The 20,985-nt window shown below is 45.1% G+C and overlaps 2 protein-coding genes across 3 annotated transcripts in view; one reads left to right on the top strand and one right to left on the bottom strand.

Moving 5' to 3' along the window:
- eif2ak1 (eukaryotic translation initiation factor 2-alpha kinase 1) overlaps positions 1-9,896 on the bottom strand; it is a 31,323-nt gene extending 21,427 nt beyond the window's left edge. Inside the window, exons 1-7 of one of the 2 annotated variants that reach the window (XM_078418057.1) lie at positions 9,006-9,022; positions 8,116-8,309; positions 7,775-7,942; positions 4,796-4,932; positions 3,919-3,962; positions 2,293-2,392; positions 677-757 (exon numbers count right to left, since the gene is read on the bottom strand). In XM_078418057.1, coding sequence (XP_078274183.1) covers positions 677-757; positions 2,293-2,392; positions 3,919-3,962; positions 4,796-4,932; positions 7,775-7,942; positions 8,116-8,263 — 678 coding nt within the window. In that variant the 5' untranslated portion in view covers positions 8,264-8,309; positions 9,006-9,022. Of the gene's footprint in view, positions 1-676; positions 758-2,292; positions 2,393-3,918; positions 3,963-4,795; positions 4,933-7,774; positions 7,943-8,115; positions 8,310-9,005; positions 9,023-9,711 lie in introns of those variants that run through there. The other variant, XM_078418058.1, reaches the window with a different exon arrangement.
- The window catches only part of usp42 (ubiquitin specific peptidase 42), a 57,943-nt gene continuing 46,462 nt past the window's right edge, over positions 9,505-20,985 (top strand). Inside the window, exon 1 of the mRNA XM_078418055.1 lies at positions 9,505-9,640. The gene's annotated coding sequence lies outside the window, so the exon portion shown is untranslated. The remainder of the gene's footprint in view (positions 9,641-20,985) is intronic.

The following is a 20,985-nucleotide window of genomic DNA, read 5'->3' as shown; positions in this document are numbered from 1 at the left end:
TTCTTCCGGCACTTCGTGTTTTGCTCAAAATTTCCGAATCTGCAGTTCCCTGTGACTACCAATGGTGGGGAGATGGAAATTGAAGGCATGCAAGAAGTTGGAACTGATGATTGGATTTCTCAGAGGGTTAGGAGATTAGTCAGATAGAAAGTTCTTCATCAGCCAATGAAGAGGCAATGAACACTAATGCGTAGTAAATAATCTAAAAGCAAAATATTGCCAATGTTGGAAATCTGAAATAAAACAAAAAATGCCAAAAAGTTTAAAAGCAGAACAAACATTTTCTTTTAGACATCTTTTAAGAAAAAACTCGTACCATGTTTCCTATTCAATCTTTCCTACCTTTCATCCTAGCATGTTGTATTTTTTCTGTTCTCTCCTCCCCTTCCCACTTCCCCTGCATTTTACAACCTCCAAATCTTCCTGGTTTTGACCAAAGCTTCCTCAACCTAAGAGATTATCTCTGTTGTTCTCACCTGACCTGCTGAGTATCACTGGCGTTTTAAAAAAAGGGAACAAAGTGCTTGAGTAACTCAGCAGGTCAGGCAGCATCTCTGAAGGACATGGATAAGCAACGTTTTGGGTTGGAATCCTTCTTCAGCCTGAAATGTCACCTGTCCTTGTGTCATCTTGCTTTGTGAATAATAACACCAGCCTGTTGATAAAAATGGAATACCTTCATAAAGCCCAATTTTGTAAACTTCTTCATGAGAATTTTCTTCAAAGCATAGAACTGTCCGTCCAATTTATTCCTGACCTGAAATAAATACAAGTGGTTAACTTAACATCTCTGACCTATTTAGTTTAGTTTAGAAATACAGTGCGGAAACAGGCCCTTCAGCCCACTGAATCCGCGCCAACCAGCGATCACCCCTTATACTAGTTCTATCCTACATAATAGGGACAACTTACCAAAGCAAATTAATCTACAAATCTGCACGTCTTTGGAATGAGGGAAGAAACCGGCGCACCCGGAGAAAACCTACACGGTCACAGCGAGAATGTACAAATTCCATACAGACAGCACCCGTAGTGAGATTTGAGCACTGCAAGGCAGCAACTCGACCACTACTCCATTCTGCTGCCCTACTTTCACCATGGATGAACATGTACATTTATGTTATTTTACTTTGTGGGCCATTACCTTCTTTCCTTTAAACAAGCTAATATCCAAGTGACTTCAATGTATGCATAATATAATGTAAACACCCAGGTATAAACTTAAAATTAAAGATAGTGTGTTTCAAGGTTATTTTGGTATAGAGCTAATAAGAGCTATTAAAATGTTTCACCCCACCACAAACAAAACTCTCACAGCCTGAGGATTTAATGTAAGTTTAACAGATTGTTGTTAACTATGGCTATTCAGGGTTGATTGAATTGATTGAAAGATACGGCATGGAAACAGGCTATTTGGCCTACCACCCATGCTGAACGTCCATCAACCTTTCAGACCACTTTAATGTTATCCCACTTTCTCATCTACTCGCTACTAACACAAGGAGCAATTTACAGAGGCCAAGTAACCTACAAACCTGCACGTCTTTGGGATATGGGGGGTAAACAGTAGGAAACCCATCTGGTCACAGGGAGAACGTGCAAACTGCACACAGACAGCACCCAAGGTCAGAATCAAACCAGGGTCTCTAGCGCTGTGGAATGAAGGTGGATAATTGAATATACTGTTTGGTCACGGTCCAAATGAATGAGAGAGCAGACTTGAGGAGCCGAATGACTTAATTCACTTCTGATGTACACATAGCTCTGCTATAACGCGTGTTTACATAATGCTAATTCAATATAGCGTGACTGGTGAATCGGGGATCACTAATTGTAGTACGCGGGCCGAATTGGTTACAGTGCAACTTCAATCAGGCACTACAGAACAACTTAAAAGTTGGGTAGACACAAAATGCTGGAGTAACTCAGCGGGACAGGCAGCATCTCTGGAGAGAAGGAATGGAGAGAAAGTTTGTTTGGAAATTGGCAAGCAGAATAAATGCCGTCTTGGTAACAAAAACAATCTAGGCACAAAAATAGTGTTTCAATCTAAACTCCCATTGTACGAGTGAATGCAAAAGTGGGATAACATAGAACTAGTGTGAACGGGTGATCGATGGACAGTGTGGACTCAGTGGGCCAAAAAAGGAACACCTGATTCCACTTACATTAAGTAAAACAAAACACAAGTTGTGTTTTACTCCAGATTTCCACATATGCAATTCCTTGTGTCTCTAAACGTCAGCTCTACTTAGATTCGAAGCAGAATCTAGAAATGATTTTGCCATGCACCTTGTACACTTTTCCATAGCTTCCTTTCCCCAGACGAGCGATTTCTTCAAATTCACTCACGAACCGAGATGTCTGTCCTTGATAGAGTGTTTCTTTTGTCCTGATCAAAACAAAAATCAAAACGCAACCCATCAATTTTCAGAGTTGTAGTCAACACTTACTAAGCAGAGCTTTATCAATGTTTATAGTTGGGAATGTGGACATCGCTGGTAAAGCCAGCGTTTGTGGTCTGTGAAAGCTTTCTGATGATCCTCCTGTCCACATGTGGTCTGTAACTGTAACTATCCCTTGCCAAGGCATAGATACGGCGGAGTCAGAACTTTATTCCCCAGGGTGCAAATAACTGGTTTTCTCTGGCACATCGGAGTCTGAGGGGAGACCTGATAGAAGTATAAATAATTATGAGAGGCATAAATGGGGGAGAAGACCAGAATGAAATAAAAAGAAACTGCAGATTCTGGTTTATACCACTGCTGCAGAATCCTCTTCACTGGGTGCCTTCCCACATATTTTCATGTTATCAGCAAACTTAAATACCTTACACTCACACTTTTGACTTGCCTTTCACTGCACCTCGATACACGTGATAATAATAAACTTTAAAAGAAAATTAATTCCCAGATAGTTTTATCAACAATATTTTGGGTGGCACAATGGCATAGCTGGTAGAGCTGCTGCCTCACAGCACTTTGGACCCGGGTTCAATCCTAACTTCGAGTGCTATCTGTATGGAGTTTGCCCTTCCTCCCAGTGACTGCGTGGGTTTCCTCCGGGTGCTCCGGTTTCCGCCCACATCGCAAAGACGTGTGTGTTTGCAGGTCATTTGGTCTCTGTTAATTGCCCCGGGTGTGCATGGAGTTAATGAGAAAGTGGGATAACATAGAACTAGTGAATGGGTGATCGATGGTTAGCGTAGACTCAGTGGATTCCATGTTGCATTCCTAATCAAAGGCACCAAAGACTGCAGTGCTGGAATTGTAAAAAACAAACCGCTGGAAGAACCCAGCGGGACAGGAGGCATTTGTGGAGGGCATTTGGGTTGAGACTCTTCTTCAGATTTTTGAGTTCTTCCAGCAGTTTCTTTTTCAAAACATGGATAATGACATTGTTGTGGGATAAAAGAAAGGAAGGAGGCGGGAGGTGCCTGTTCCCATCCTGTATCTCGAAACTAAACTGCAATATTTCAGTTCTAAATCTATATACTAAAACTCTTGTTTGTTTGTTTGTTTGTTTGTTTGTTTGTTCGTTCCTGAACTACAGCCAAAACGGTACACGTTGGCGCGACAATTTTAGGCCCATCTTACTCACTGTCATCCCTTTGGTGCTAATGGATGAAGTTTCATTGAAATCGGTGTTATATTTTAAAAGTTATCCACATTTTAAAGTTTAAATCTATCTCCTAGGGAGGGAGAGGGTGGAGGAGGGGGGGGAGGCGGGAGAGGGGGGGGGAGGGGGGAGGAGAGGGTGCTGCACCAAAGCAGGAGAGGTTTGGGCCCAATGGGTCCACTTGGTCTAGTTTTTTATAAAAACAGTTTAGAAGTTCAAGGTGTCAGTGACAGGGATTAAACACCTTCTCTGCATCTAGTAAATACCCGCTGTGTTCCATACTCTACATTCAACACCTACCTGCAGCGGATTTGGGGGTGAACCTCTTCACTGGTAGCACGTCCCTGGAACACAGAAAGCAACCCGAGTGTGGTGATGCAAACAGCCCGCCTCTCCGCAACTAGGCTGGATCGCCCATCGACCCCTGGCGTCCCAAAGAAAGTTTACCATTTCTCAACGTGTTCCCCAGTCCATCACACAGACCAGACTCCCCACCATCGACACTTCACACTGTCTCGGAGAAACATAATCAGACTTGTTCCACCTAATCAATTCCCCTCGTTATTTTACATAAGATCACTCCTAGAGTGGCAAAAAGAGTCAGCCGAGCCAGATAGATAGATAGAACAGTACATCTATGGTGGGTCAACACAAGGTAGACATAAAATGCTGCAGTAACTCAGCGGGCCAGGTAGCATCTCGGGAGAGAAGGAATGGGTGACGTTTCAGGTCGAGACCCTTCTTCAGACTGATGTCACGGGAGGGGGCGGGACGAAGATAGGAGCTAGTACGAGACGGGAAGACTAGTGGGAGAACTGGGTAGGGGAATGGGAAAGAGAGGGACAGAGGAACTATCTGAAGTTAGAGAAGTCAATGTTCATACCTCTAGGGTGTAAACTGCCTAAGCGAAATATGAGATGCTGTTCCTCCAATTTGCGCTGGGCCTCACTATGACAATGGAGGAGGCCCAGGACAGAAAGGTCAGATTGCCAATGGGAAGGAGAGTTGAAGTGCTGAGCCACCGGGAGAGGTGGGTCATACAATCTGGGGAGCAGTTGAAAAGAATGTGGTGAGAGTAAAATTAAAATGAGAGTAAATGCGTGGTGGATGGTTGGCATGGACTCAGTGGGCATTTGGCATAGAGGCATTTGATGTTTTGCCAGCAGTACGCACTCACCTGTACCGACAAACCTTTGCTTGCTGCCCGCAGCAATTTAGTAAAGGTCTGATTGTGCTGCAGTCTCACAGTGCTGAGCTCATCGCTGAAGGCCATGGGCGAAATCAGGTGCAGCTCTGCAAGCTTCTGGCACAGCACTGCAGCGGGGAGAAAAGTTGCGATGAATGCATTAAGCTGGAAATTGTTTTTGTCGCATAACATATAGGGCGGCACGGTAGCGCAGCGGTAGAGTTGCTGCTTTACAGCGAATGCAGCGCCGGAGACTCAGGTTCGATCCTGACTACGGGTGCTGCAGTGTAAGGAGTTTGTACGTTCTCCCCGTGACCTGCGTGGGTTTTCTCCGAGATCTTCGGTTTCCTCCCACACTCCAAAGACGTACAGGTATGTAGGTTAATTGGCTGGGTAAATGTAAAAATTGTCCCTAGTGGGTGTAGGACAGTGTTAATGTACGGGGATCGCTGGGCGGCACGGACTTGGTGGGCCGAAAAGGCCTGTTTCCGGCTGTATATATATATGATATGATATGATATTCTGACAATCTACTGACCAGCATTATGTTTTGCTTAGACATTGTTCCTGTGCTCGACCTCATATTTTATACACCTATATAAGATCAACCCTTGAGTGGCAAAAAGAGCCAGCTGAGCCAGATAGATAGATAGAACAGTACATCTATGGTGGGTGGTACAATATGGGGAATAATAGAAAAGAATGTGGGAAGAGTGAATCGAAAGTCAGAGTAAATGGGTGGTGGATGGTCAGCAAGGACTCAGTGGGCCGAAGGACCTTTGGCATGGAGGCCTTTGATGTCAGCCTGCAGTACGGACTCACTTGTACAAAAAAAACGCTGCTTTCTATGTTAGCTTGCAACCCAATGGTATGAACATTGAGTGGAAATAAGGTCAGGCGCTGTCTATAGGTTTGCCAACTTTCTCACGCCCAAATAAGGGACAACGGGTGAAGTCACCACCCCGCGCCCCACGTGACCTCACCGAGCCAGCGGCTACGTGCTCCCGCTCCACCAATGGCGGCTGCCTGGGCCGGGAGGCCGGTTGCTACGCAACCTCCGTTAGGCGGCGCGTGGGCCTACAGCGCCCCCCCCCCTGGGCCTAATAAGTGACAAGGGCGGTCCCGTATGGAACAAACCAATTTAGCCCAATATACGGGATGTCCCGGCTAATAAGGGACAGTTGGCAACCCTAGCTGCCTGACCCATCGAGTTTCTCCAGCACTGTGTTTTATTTCCGCAATTCTAATACAATTATATAAGAATATTTGAATAAGAATTCATATATACATTCTTACATAATTCGTAGCAGTAGAGATGCTGCCTTATAGCGCCAAAGATTTGGGTTTGATGATCCTCACTATGGGTGAGTCTGAAGAAGGGTCTCGACCCGAAACGTCACCCATTCCTTCTCTCCTGAGATGCTGCCTGACCTGCTGAGTTACTCCAGCATTTTGTGAATAAATACACTCACTATGGGTGATGTCTGTACGGAATGTCTTTCTGTAACTGCGTGGGTTTTCTCCGGATGCTCTGGTTTCCTCCCACATTCCAAAGACGTGCAGGTTTGAGGATGTAACTAGGAAAATTGACAGGGGAGAGCCGGTGGATGTGGTGTACCTTGACTTTCAGAAAGCCTTTGACAAGGTTCCACATTGGAGATTAGTGGGCAAAATTAGAGCACATGGTTTGGAGGTAGGGTACTGACATGGATAAAAAATTGGTTGACAGACAGAAAGCAAAAAGTGGGGATAAATGGGTCCCTTTCAGAATGGCAGGCAGTAACTAGTGGGGTACCGCAAGGCTCGGTGCTGGGACCGCAGCTATTTACAATATACATTAGTGACTTGGATGAAGGGATTAAAAGTACCATTAGCAAATTTGCAGATGATACAAAGCTGGGTGGTAGTGTGAGGAAGATGCTATGAGGTTGCAGGGTGACTTGGACAGGTTGTGTGAGTGGGCGGATGCATGGCAGATGCAGTTTAATGTGGATAAGTGTGAGGTTATCCACTTTGGTGGTAAGAATAGGAAGGCAATTATCTGAATGGTGTCAAGTTAGGAAAAGGGGACGTACAACGAGATCTGGGTGTCCTAGTGCATCAGTCACTGAAAGGAAGCATGCAGGTACAGCAGGCAGTGAAGAAAGCCAATGGAATGTTGGTCTTCATAACAAGAGGAGTTGAGTATAGGAGCAAAGAGGTCCTTCTGCAGTTGTACAGGGCCCTAGTGAGACCGCACCTGGTGTACTGTGTGCAGTTTTGGTCTCCAAATTTGAGGAAGGATATTCTTGCTATTGAGGGCGTGCAGCATAGGTTTACTAGCTTAATTTCCGGAATGGCGGGACTGTCATATGTTGAAAGACTGGAGCGACAAGGCTTTTATACACTATTTAGAAAGATGAGAGATCTTATCGAAACGTATAAGATTATTAAGGGGTTGGACACGTTAGAGGCAAGAAACATGTTCCCAATGTTGGGGGAGTCCAGAACCAGGGGCCACAGTTTAAGAATAAGGGGTAGGTCATTTAGAACTGAGATGAGGAAAACTTTTTCAGTCAGAGTTGTGAATCTGTGGAATTCTCTGCCTCAGAAGGCAGTGGAGGCCAATTCTCTGAATGCATTCAAGAGAGAGCTGGATAGAGCTCTTAAGGATAGTGGAGTCAGGGGGTATGGGGAGAAGGCAGGAACGGGGTACTGATTGAGAATGATCAGCCATGATCACATTGAATGGCGGTGCTGGCTCGAAGGGCCGAATGGCCGCCTCCTGCACCTATTGCCTATTGTTTGTAGGTCAATTGGTTACTGTAAATTGTCGCAAGTGTGGTTGATCGAACTAGTGTACGGGTGATTGTTGATCGGCACGGACTTGGTGGGCCGAAGGGCTTGTTTGCACACTGTATCTCGAAACAAAACATCCTGCATCGTGGCCGCTGCTCCGTGCTCTAGATTTCTCCACACCACAGTACTTACATTTGAACAGGACGATGGATCTGCGAGGATTTCTCTCGTAGATGAAACAGAGATGTTCCAGAAGTGAGACCAGAAGCAGCTGGTTGGGAATCGCCGCAGTGAAATCCATCAGAGTTGGAACCTCTCGACGGCAATCCACCAGATCACAGCCCTCCAACAGATCGGATTCTGCCATTGGGGGAAATGCATTGAAACAGTTAACACACCGTCTCTGGCCCACAATGTCCCTGCCGGACACGATGCCAAGTTAAACTAATCTCCTCTGCTCTGCCTGCACATAATCCATATCCCTTAATTCTTTACATGTGCCTATGACTAAAAACCACGAACAGCCGGCTTACCGTCGAAAGCAGGCGGGCAGAGGGGTGGCGGGGTGAAGGCCAACCTGGCCCGGCACTTCTGCCGCCCATCGCCGCCGGCCTCCGCCTCCTCGCAAGGCCGGGAGGCCTCGGAGTCGGGCCCGAGCCGCGCTTTGCTTTCGTTCGACATGAGCGGGGAGGCGGCCGCAACCGCTGCCCTGGTCCCGGCTCGGAGGCTGAGGGAGAGACGAGGTGTGTCAATCACACGAGAAGAGAGAAAGGGGAGGAGGGAGTGTACCAGTCACACAGGGGAGAGAGGGGAGGTGTCAGCCTCACAGAGGTAGAGGTAGAGGTAGAAAGTGTGTCAGCCACACTGGCATAGAGAAAGAGAGAGAGGAGGAAAGGGAGAGGGGGAAAGATAGAGGGTGAGAGGGAGGGAGAAAAAAAGGGGGCGGGGAGAGAGGGAGAATAGAGAGTGGGGATGGGGAGAGAGGTAGACTAGAGAGTGGGGATGGGGAGAGAGGTAGAGGGAGTGGGGGAGAAAGAGAGAAGGGAGATAGAGGGGGAGAGAGAAAGGTAGATAGAGAGAAAGACAGAAAAGGGAGAGAGTGAGAAAGAAAAAAGATAGACACAAAATGCTGGTTAACTCAGCGAGACAGGCCGCATTTCTGGATAGGAGTGGGTGACGTTTCGGGTCGAGACCCGTCAGGTAGAGTCAGGGGAAGAGGGAGACACAGATAAAGAAGGGTGTAAAAACGAGAGATCATTGTTAGTTGGGAGAAGGTGACAACGAAGCAAACAGATACAATTTAATTGGGGACAGTCAGACTGGAAAAGGGAACTAGGAAGGTTACGCTTATGCTGGTTACACTCCGGTGGTATGTCGCTTGGGCAGCGTACAACCCGGCGGTATGAATATTGACTTATCTAACCTCAAGTAACTCTTGCTTTCTCGCTCTCTCCATCCCTCCCCCTTCCTAGTTCTCTTTCATTTATCTTGATCAGCATCTCTTTTGATGCATGAGTTGCAGTCATAGAGTGATGTAGTGTGGAAACAGACTCTTCTGCCAACATCGGCCAACAATGCACCAGCTACACTGGTCATCTGTTTGCACATAACCAACTCCCACCAAGGATCACAGAAGCACAATCAAGAGTAATCCACCGCAGTCGTATGGTTGTAATGTTCTCCTCCCAGCTGCAGCGGCGCTGCCGAGCACCTTTTAGGTTGCAGTGTCCTCCTTTCAGCACTGGCAGGCGCTGCCGAGCAGTTACCGTGACGAGGCATTGCCACAGCGTTGTCCTCCCGGCGGCGGTGGCGCTGCCGCCGAGCAACTCCCGCCCTTTGCTGCGACAGCCACGGCTGCAGCGTTGTCCTCCCGGCGGCGGCGGCGCTGCCGAGCAGCTGCTCCACGACTCCGCGGTGCGTTGTGGGCCGGGCCGCGGTGCCCGGATGCGCTTGATTGTGAGCTCGCCCCGTGTCGTAATCGTTGAGGAGGAGGGGAGCCTTTACCGCCGTCGTGATGGAAACACTCGCGGGATATACCGGGGGCTCCGGGCGGGTTAGGTAGGAGACGCCTCGCACCCTTATCCAACTGCCAACCGAGGCCTACACCTTCCCCGCCGCGCTTCACTTACCGGCCTTGCCGGCGAATCTCCTCCATGGTTACTGCTCCCCTTCTCCTATCTCCCCCCGGGCCTGTGCTCCCGGTGAGGCCTGGGCTGGCCAGCTCCGCCTTACCGAGGGTGTACCCCCTCCTCACCAAGCCATCTCGCGTCCATTCTCCCGCCACTCCCGACCCATTCACTGGGGAGAGAGGGACTGAGGGCGCCGGCCGGGCGCCCACGTGTGCGCGCTTGCGCGTGTCAGCCAGCCGCCGCTTTGTTTCCCTTGTGCAGGCTTTAATTGATTAAAAAAACGCACCGAGGTATCAATCCCACCTAGCCCTTTCAAGGGCGAAAGGGTGTCTGAAGGTAACGGGGTACAGGGTAAGGAGAGGCTGAACCAGTTGCAAGGCACAGCTCCTCTTCCTCCCGCTTCTCCCAGGGTTGGGTTCAGCGTGTCTGCCTTGTCTTTTTTCTGAATGAATTCTTCCACAAGTCACTCTTACAACCAGTCGCGCGTTTTACTAACCAATAGTATCCGGGAACGCGAAAAAAAAGAATGGGGATCTGCATCTGAAAAGATTTTCTTTTCCACCTTTATGCCGATTTGTGGTTCCTTTTTGATCTTTTTCTACGAATCGTATTGACAAGCGATTAAATTTATTTTCTGTGATCTATTTGCAAATATTTTTAATTGCTCGTTTTATACTCGCAAATATAGGAGCGTGCAATCCCCGCCACCGGTCTTGGTTTAATGGAATTTTGTTTGGAATGTATGCCTAAGGTTTTTTTGCGATTGCCGTTGCTCTAAAATTCAGAAATACTATGGGGCAGAATTTCAGGTGTAAGATTTAGTCCTATTAATGCCAATCACGATCACAATTGGAAGTGAAATGGGGTTTTTTTCAAATTAATAAATGTTGTGAGACAATTTGTTTATAACATTAGATCTTTTCAGTAATGTTATGGCTTAACATATAAACATAGAAAGAGGTGCAAGAGTAGGCCATTCGGCCCTTCGAGCCGGCACTGCCATTCAATATGATCATGGCTGATCATCCAGAATCAGTACCCTGTTCCTGCTTTTTCCCCATACCCCTTGATTCCATTAGCCCTAAGAGCTATATCTAATTCTCTTTTGAATATATCCAGTGAATTGGCCTCCACTGCCTGCTGTGACAGAAAATTCCACAGATTCACAACTGGGTGAAAAAGTTTTTCCTCATTTCGGTCCTAAATGGCCTACCCCTTATTCTTAAACTGCCTACCCCTTATTCTTAAACTGACCCCCTGGTTCTGGACTCCCCCAACATGGGAACATTTTTGCTGCATCTAGCTTGTCCAATCCCTTAAGAATTTTATATGTTTCTATAAGATCCCCTCTCATCCTTCTAAATTCCAGTGAATATAAGCCCAATCAATCCATTCTTTCATCATATGAGTCCTGCCATCCCGGGAATTAACCTGGTTAACCTACGCTGCACCCCCTCAATAGCAATAATGTCCTTCCTCAAATTAGGAGACCTAAACTGCGCACTGAGCCTTGCGGCACCCCACTAGTCACTACATTAACTCAAGTAACTGCATATTAAATCTTTTTCAATACAAAATTATTTATCCATCTTGATTTGAATGCAAATTGATGGCATTACTCTTGTGTATATATTTTTGTGCAATTTTATTTTGACTTTCTATCCATATTTGTTTTGGGGGAAGAGAGATGGCAGCACAGTGGAGTACTTGGTAGAACAGCAGCCTCACAACACCAGAGACCTGGGTTTGATCCTGACTTTGAGTGTAAGAAAATAACTGCAGATGCTGGTACAAATCGAAGGTATTTATTTCACAAAATGCTGGAGTAACTCAGCAGGTCAGGCAGCATCTCAGGAGAGAAGGAATGGGTGACGTTTCGGGTCGAGACCCTTCTTCAGACTGATGTCAGGTGGGCGGGACAAAGGAAGGATATAGGTGGAGACAGGAAGATAAAGGGAGAACTGGGAAGGGGGAGGGGAAGAGAGGGACAGAGGAACTATCTAAAGTTGGAGAAGTCAATGTTCACACCGCTGGGCTGCAAGCTGCCCAAGTGAAATATGAGGTGCTGTTCCTCCAATTTCCGGTGGGCCTCACTATGGCACTGGAGGAGGCAGGCCCATGACAGAAAGGTCAGACTGGGAGAGGGAGTTGAAGTGCTCAGCCACCGGGAAATCAGGTTGGTTGAGGCGGACTGAGCGAAGGTGTTGAGCAAAACGATCGCCGAGCCTGCATTTGGTTTCGTCTATGTAAATAAGTTGACATCTAGAGCAGCGGATACAATAGATGAGGTTGGAGGAGGTGCAGGTGAACCTCTGTCTCACCTGGAAAGACTGTTTGGGTCCTTGGATGGAGTTGAGGGGGGAGGTAAAGGGACAGGTGTTGAATTTCCTGCGGTTGCAGGGGAAAGTGCCCGGGGATGGGGTGGTTTGGGTAAGAAGGGACGAGTGGACCAGGGAGTTACAGAGGGAACGGTCTCTGCGGAACACAGAAAGGGGAGGGGATGGGAAGATGTGGCCAATAGTGGGGTCATGTTGGAGTGTGACTTTGAGTGTGGTTGGTCTGTATGTAGTTTGCACATTCTCACTGTGACGGTGTAGGTTTCCTCTGGGTTCTTCGGTTAATTGGTCTCTGTAAATTGATCCTAGTGTGCAGGGAGTAGATGTGAAAATGGGATAACATAGAACTGGCGTGAATGGATGATCAATGATTGGTGTGGACTCAGTGGGCCAAAGGGCATGTTTCTCAACTAAAACAGACCCTTTGGCCCAACTTGCCCATGCCAAGATGCCCTATCTTGCTCATCCCACCTGCCTGCATTTGACCCATATCCCTCTAAACCTTTCCTATCCATATACCTGTCTAAATGTCTTAAAATGTCGTTATAGTGCCAAATGCTTTGAGAGTTCTGAATGGAATACATACGCCATCATGCAAGTCTTTATGCCGATTAGTACCAAAGAATAGCTGTATCTATAAAAAATATTACAGCCAAATTGAATAAGTATTAGAATCATACAGCACAGAAACAGACCCAACTTGTCCATGCCAAATAAAATGCCCCATCTACACTAGCCTCACTTGCATGTATTTGGCCCGTATCCCTCAAAATCTTTCCTATCCATGTACCTGTCCAAATGTCTTTTAAATGTTGTTATAGTGCCTGTGTCAGCTACCTCCTCTGGCTTCTTGTTCCATATGCCCACCACTGAGTGAATATGTTGTCCCTCAGTTTCCTATTAAATCTGACCACCCTCATCATAAACCTCTACCCCCTGGTTCTTGATTTCCACTATGCTGGGTAAAGGACTCTGTGCATTTACCCTATCTATTTCCCTCATTCTCTTATACATCTCTATAAGGCCACCCCTCATCCTCCTGTGCTCCAAGGAACAAAGTCCTAGCCTGCCCAACCTCTCCCTATAGCTCAGCCCCTCAAGTCCTGACACCCGTGTAAATGTTCTCTGCACTCATTTCAGATTAACTGCATCTTTCCTAAAGAAGGATGATCAAAACTGAACTCAATCTGAACACAAGCTAATGCAGCCTCCACAATGTCATGCACAACTAAAGTGATTAAATTCAAACATTTAAAAATGACTACAAAGTTATTAGATTGCTTAACAAAACGTTTTGCTCATTGCCACCGTTGCTCAGTTCAGTACATAGTCTTTCAGCGATCTGGTTAATTCTTGGATGTTTTCTGGCATAGTTTAGCAAATTCTATCCAACTGTTACACAGATTTAGGGCAATCTTTCTTGTCATTTAATCCCATTCCAGCCTGGGAGACCCACATTCCTGCAAGTGTTTTTTAAGTGGCATGGAGATTTGTCCCTCAGACATGTGCTGCAGGTTAGAAGTTATGCTAGTTTTGCACTCTTGTTCTTGCCTTTCAAGTGCATTCATGTGAAGTACTGTGTTAAAGAATTTTATGTTTCATGCTTCAAGCTAGCAGGTTTACCAAAAAGCATTTTAAATGAGAATTGTATAAAGTGCACTTTACATGGACATTGATGTTTAGAAGTGTAGAATTAAGGAACTGCAGATGCTGGTGTACACCAAAGGATATAAAATGCTGGAGTAACTCAGTGGGTCAGACAGCATCTCTGGAGAACATGGGCAGGTGACATTTCAGATCAAATGATCCAACCTGAAATGTCACCTAAACATGTTCTCCAGAGATGCTGCCAGACCTGCTGAATTACTCCAGCATTTTGTACCCTTTTTAGAGCAATTATGTCCAAGAGAGTCAAGAGTGTTTTATTGTCATATGTTCCAGATAGAACAATAAAATTCTTACTTGCAGCAGCGGAACATGTAAACATAGTACACTGTAAACAATATAACAAATGAGAAAAATGTCCAGTGTGTGTATGTATATGTACACATAAACATACAATAATAGTGCAATAATAACAATAATAGTCTATGAAGTTGGGAGCTTATTTGATGTTGTAGTGTTTAATAGCCCAGTGGCTGCAGGGAAGAAGTTGTTCCTGAACCTGGAAGTTACTGTTTTCAGGCTTCTGTACCTTCTTCCCGATGGCAGGGGTGAAATGAGTGTGTGGTCAGGGTTGTGTGGGTCTCTGATGCTGGCTGTCTTTTTGAGGCACGTTGGTCATGAGTCACGTATAACTAATTAGGAATCTGGATGTGAGTAACTACATTTCTGATGTAGAATGGATGAATTGGGACTGCGATATTCATTCGGTTTGTGGATGTGAACTTTGGTAAAATAATGAAGGAAAACAGTATGTGTACATTTTTGCTATTCTGCTTCCTTGACTGGCTGTCCATCAAAATTTATCTTTTGTGAGGTTATGTAGCATCCTCAGCCAGTGTCATTGAAATGACACAACATTAATTTAGAGGACACATTTTCCTAATATCACCAATCCGTATAGCTTTTAAAATGTCAGGTTTCCAAAGGTAGACTTGCATTTGTGTGATGGAATTTATTATGATGTATGGCTGTGAAGACGTTTGCTGTAAAATTAAATATTTTGCTGCAAGTTTAAATTGTCACTTAAATGAGTATTTAAATTGCATTTTCATGTTCTGCTGAGCATCGAAACCTGGTTTGCCGACAAGTGCTGTGGAACGAAAACACTGGCTATGTTCAGGTTTAACATGAACATTTCTTTGTACAGTGTAATGAGTAGATCTGTGGATGACTATTAATGTTGATGTTAGAGGTGAATATTTGAAATGTACATTTTAAGTAAGTATGCTGCTTGTATGAGTGCCTCATAATTTTGGAATGTAACTGTTATTTACAATATAGAGAATAAGCCTATTATCAACCCCTGGTTTGCTCAAATCATTTGGAAGCTGTTAAAGAGCATCATTTTCCAGTATTCTTCAATTAACATCAGTTTTTAATCATCACTTCGTAAAGCATATTTCTGAAACATCAAAGCACACTGTAGATTTTGTGTGAAGAATACATAGAACTGTCCTGATTCGAAGACCTTCAATATTAACTACTTAATTAGACAAAAGGAACTGTAGATGCTGGAATCTGAGATGCTGCCTGACCCACTGAGTTACTGCAGTACTTTGTGCTTAGCGTATTATTTATAATACAAATATTTAATGTTTCCTTGAGCCGTAGGTAAACTAATATCATCTTGTATAAAATTTGCTTCTCAACGATTTTCCTAATTTCAGCCATACTGCACATTAAAGTATGGTAGCATAGTGGTTAATTTATGGATTAGACTCAGAGGTCTGGACATTGATCCAGAGACTTGTGTTAAGATCCTTCTATGGTAGCCAAGGAATTTGATTTAATAATTGAATAACATTTTGAAATCTATATACAAAAATTCTCGTTTGTTTGTTCCTGAACTACAGCCAAAACGGCACATGATAGCGTGACAATTTTAGGCCCACCGTACTCCCCGTCATCCCTTTGGTGCTAATGAGAGAGGGGAGATGGGAGTGGAGAGGGGAAGGGAGAGTGGGGGAGGAGAGGGTGCTGCACCAATGCAGGAGAGGTTTGGGCCCAACGGGTCCACTTGGTCTAGTACAAAATAAAAACCTAATCTCATTTGGGGGGGAAACAGGCCTTATGGGCCAACTTGTCCATACCGGCCAAGACACCTCCATCTACGCTAGTCCCACCTGCCCACATTTTGCCTATCTATATACTAAAACTCGCTTGTTTGTTTGTTCCTGAACTACAGCCAAACGGGTACACGATAGCGCGACAATTTTAGGCCCACCTTACTCACCGTCGTTCCTTTGGTGCTAATGGAAGAAGTTTCATTGAAATCGGTGTTATATTTTTTAAGTTGTTCACATTTTGAAGTTTAAATCTATCTCTGAGGGGGTGGGGGGAGGATAAGGGGGGGTTGAAGGGGAAGAGGATGGAGGAGGGAGGGGAGGGGGGGTGCTGCACCAATGCAGGAGAGGTTTATGCCCAACGGGTCCATTTGGTCTAATATATCCCTCTAAATCTTTTCCATCCATGTACCTGCCCAAGTGTCTTTTGGTCAGTTCAGAAACATGTAGGGAAGGACTGCAACTGCTGTCCTTGCCAGCGATATTCACACCCGGTGACCAAACAAATAAAAATTACAATAGAAAAGTTTACCGAAATAGGTTGCGCGATTTGCTTTTGACAACGGTGTTACGAGCCAGTGTGAGCATGAATTGTCTTTATTTGCAGTTCCGGATGTTACAAAGGTGTTGACATGTTTCAGCTGCATGTTAAGCAGTGTGCACCATTGCTTATAGTAATTGCTCAGTTCATCCACTTTACTCAGGAGGTCTTGCTGAAGAATGCAAGGAAGTAGCTTTTGGCAATCAAAATTCATTAAAGTCACCTTTTAAAGCATTTGATCTAATTGAATTGATGTATTTTAACTATGTATTTTGCAGTGAATATTTTGTTCTATCAAGGTCATTAATGCTCAAAAATGAAATGGTCTTCTACTTTATCTGATACAGTCTGCTTACAGTATACCGTAGGTCACTACCTGCTTAGAATGTCCCTTAGTTGCAGTAGTCAGTAGACTTCAGTTGACCTAGTTTGTTAGATTCCAAACAGCCAGTTTCATATTACAGGGAGTTGTGAAGATGGCACCTACCCATTAGATAGAGTGAGATTTTTCAAGCATGTTATCTGGTTGACAAAGAACCTTTCTTCCTGGTGGTAAGGGCTATGTTTAAACCTAAATTGTATGAGAATTATGTCGCCTTTTAGGTTATACCAACAAGGTTATTGACATTTGCCTACATGGAGTGCCTTCATGAAAAGATATTCATTGAACTACAATAAGACAATTGTAATAGGAATTTAATAGTTTTGTTTCCATAGAATTGCCCTCTGTCGATTGATTCTTTACCCAATTCATTCTCACCTTAAACACCACTTATTCTTCCCTCAACAGTTTCCCCCATTCTTCAGTGTATCCTTTGAACTAAGCTTGTCTTCTCCATACGATACGATTTTATACGATAGAGCTTTATTTATCCCAGGAGGGAAATTGATCTGCCAACAGTCACAAAAACACAAAATACGTGTAACATGAAATTAAAGTGACAAGTGGAAAGAATTGGGAATGTGCAAAGATTGGGATGGGGGGGGGGGGGTCAGTCTCAGTTTACCCCATGACAGAAGGGGGGGGAGTTGGACAGCCACAGGGAAGAAGGATCTTATGTGGCATTCTGTCCTGCATCTTGGTGGAACCAGTCTATTGGTGAAGGTACTCCTCAGGTTGACCAGTGTGTCAGGGAGGGAGTAAGCTGTATTGTCTAGGATGCTCCGCAGTTTGAGGAGTATCCACCCCTCCAAGACCACGACCCATGAATCCAACTGCGCCAAGGACAGAGCCAGCCTTCCTGATGAATTTGTTAATCCTATTGGTGTCTGCGGCCTTCACCCGGCTGGCCCAGCACATGGCAGTAAAGAAGTTGATCACCACCCATACCTGGGAGTTGAACTCGCATCTGGCCTATCCTGGAACAGACACATAAACCAGATTGCCACAAAAGCAAACAAAACTTTGGGCCTTCTCTGGAGAAATTTATCCGGCTCTGACAAACCAACAAAGGAGGTACAAAACACTTGTCCACCCACTGTTGGAATATTACCAGACAATATGGAACCCTCACCAGAAAAATAACATTGACACCCATGACAAGGTTCAGAGGTGTGCAGCACGGTTTGTTTGTGACAAGTATTCAAGACAGTCAAGCGACTGATATGTTAAATCGCCTTGGCTGGGAGTCGCTGGAGTCAAGACGCACCAAAGCCCGCTTATGTGCTGTCTACAAAGAGACACATGGCGTCATCCCCAGTAACATCTCACTTTATTCATTCCCATACCCAGAAATTTACAAGACAGTCCTCAGGTCACTTCATTTATACTAGAATTAGAGCAAACAAAAATAGCTACATATAGTCACTATATCCATGGAACATCCTTCCCGACACCACCAGATGTGCACCAACCTTGTCACTCTTCAAGTCACAGCTCGACAACTTGGACATGGATCATCTCACCAAACTAGCCCACATAAAAATCTAAATAACTATTTTGCAACCAGTACTCACGCGAGCGAAACCTGCACGAGATAGCCCAGTTGTGCAGTCAGAAAGATGGCACTGGCTACCATCGATTGGTAGAACATCTGCAGCATATTACTGCAGACGTTGAAGGTGCGGAGCCTTCTCAAAAAGTACAGCCGGCTCTGTTCCTTGTACAGGGCCTCAGTGTTCCTGGACCAGTCCAGTTTACTGTCCAGGTACACTCCAAGGTTTTTGTACTCCCTGGTAAACTGCACATCCACACCATTGATGGAGGTTACTGCACTCCTCCTAAAGTCCACCATTAACTCCTTCGTCTTGTCGGTGTTGAGCTGCAGGTGATTTAGCCCACACCATTTGACAAAGTCGTTAACTATACCTCTGTATTCAGCTTCCCTCCCCTCACAATTGCAGAGTCATCTGAAAACCTCTGCAGGTGGCAGGAGTCCGAATTATGTCTGAAGTCCGAGGTGTAGATGGTGAACAAGAAAGGAGAGGACTGTCCCCTCTGGGGCCCCTGTGTTGATCACTACCATGTCCGAGCCACAGTTCTGTAGCCTGACAAATTGTGGTTATCCAGTAAGGTAGTTGGTGACCCAGAACACCAATAGAGCATACACCCCCATCATCGTCAGCTTGCTCCCTCGCAGTGCAGGCCGGATGGTGTTAAAAGCACTGGAGAAGTCAAAAAACAAAACTCTCACAATGCTTTCTGGCTTATCCAGGTGAGCGTAGGAACTTTGGAGCAGGTGGATGATGGTCCTCAACCCCCATCTTTGTTTGGTAAGCGAACTGCAAGGGGTTCAGGTAACCAGGGATTGCAGGTGAGTGAGCACCAGCCTCTCCAGGGACCTCATGATGTGTGAGGTTAGCGCCACCAGTCTGTAGTCATTGGAGGAGCTGGGTGCATCCTCTTTTGTACAGGGGCCAGGCAGGATGTCTTCCACATTTCAGGAACCCTCTCCAGGCTCAGGTTGAAGATGTGCTGGAATACTCAGCACAGCTGGCTGGCACATGCCTTGAGTATCCTCGGGCTGACACCATCGGGATCGGTGGCTTTGCCTGGGCGGAGTCTGCACAGCTGCTCAGCCTTGATGGTCAGGTGCGACAAAGAAAGGGCAGAGGAAGTGGACCAGGGGGATTGAGGGGGAGAGTCTGTCGGGGAGCAGGGGGGAGGATGTTAAAAAACAGGTTTAGCTCGTTGGCCCAGTCCTGATTGCTTTCCCTCCCCAGGCCACTGGTCTTGTAGCCTGTAATGCTCTTCATACCACTCCACACATCCCTCATTGTGTTCTGCTGAAGTTTCAGCTCCAGGTTCCTCCTGTAGTCGTCCTTGCCCTGTCTCAGTCCCGCCTTCAGGTCTTCCATGACCTGCACAACCACGTTTCTTGTTACTGCAAGTAATTAAGGATATAAATTCCAACCTATACTTCCTCTTCCCTTATACAGGCCTTCAGAAATATAGTATAGTTTACTTCAATTAACAGTGGACCTCTAGACATCATTAGCTATAGGGAAAAGGGTGCATTTTTAAAGAAATCGTAAATAGTTTAAAACTGCATTTTGATCATTATAATTTTTTTTAAATAAATGATTAAAAATGAACAAATGGAAGTTTTGGGCTTCACTTGGTATGCTGGTTTGACGGTTATTTGGTTGATCTGCCCTGGGGCTGATTAACTGACAAAATTCACACCGTTCCAATTTAAAAAGTACTTCTGCCTTTAACCATTAATATGCATTCAGTTATACCCAGACTTGTATTAAAAATCCTCATTAATCAAAATTGCTGTTTAAATTTAAAGACTCTTTAATCTTGCTCTTTCACCCAGGGAGAGGGACTGACCTCTGTCTAATGATACCCTGTTGATCCTCAGTTTAAATAATTTAGTTTATTTAGTCTACAAATAATAGTTTATTGGTGGAAATTATTGTCTTTTCCTCAGTGGTTTTCCCATGTCCTCTGGACTTCAGTGTTTCCTTTAAACAAAGTTTCTCCATCATCCGCACAACCACACTTCCAGTTAAGGAAAGTAATGAAGGATACAAATTCCAGCCTTTATTTCTTCTCTCATACAAGTTTGTGAGCTCACAGCACCGTGCAAGATCAGATGATCCATCAGTGTCTTGGTATTTATTATTGTCACGAGTATCAAAATACAGGGAGAAACTTTGTATGCTGTCCTGACAAATCATGCTATACCAGAGTACAATCACACCATACACAAATATAACAGGTGGTGCAAAATGAAATGGGGACAAAATTTAAAGGGGCTGTGTGGTGCTAGTTTTTTGTACACAGAGCATGGTATGTGCCTGGAATATGCTGCTGGAATTGGTAGTTAAGGCAGATATGATAGTGGCTTTTGGATAGGCATATCGATATGCATGGAATGGAGGGATATGGATTATGTGTAAGCAGATAAGACTTAGTCTTGGCATTATGTTTAGCTCAGACATTGTGGGCCGAAGGGTCTGTTCTTGTAGTGCACTGTTTGATGTTCTATGAAACAGATGCAGAATGCAATGATACAACTTTGGAGAAATTGCAGATTTTAAAAATGGAAGGGCTGCAAAGAGATTGGGAACACCTCCTTAGTTTGTGAGGGGTTCGTTCAATCGTCATGATAGTGGGGAAGAAGCCGTTCTTGAATCTGTTGGTGTGTAGTTTCATGTTTTAATATATTCTGCCTTATGGGAGTGGTGGGAAGAAGGAATGCTCAGGATGTGAGTCGCCGTT

This window comes from Rhinoraja longicauda, chromosome 21 (genome assembly GCF_053455715.1).
Source record: "Rhinoraja longicauda isolate Sanriku21f chromosome 21, sRhiLon1.1, whole genome shotgun sequence".
In the NCBI taxonomy this organism is placed as follows: Eukaryota; Metazoa; Chordata; class Chondrichthyes; order Rajiformes; family Arhynchobatidae; genus Rhinoraja; species Rhinoraja longicauda.
Note: the sequence above shows the minus strand (reverse complement) of the source record. Positions and strands in the feature narration are given on the sequence as shown.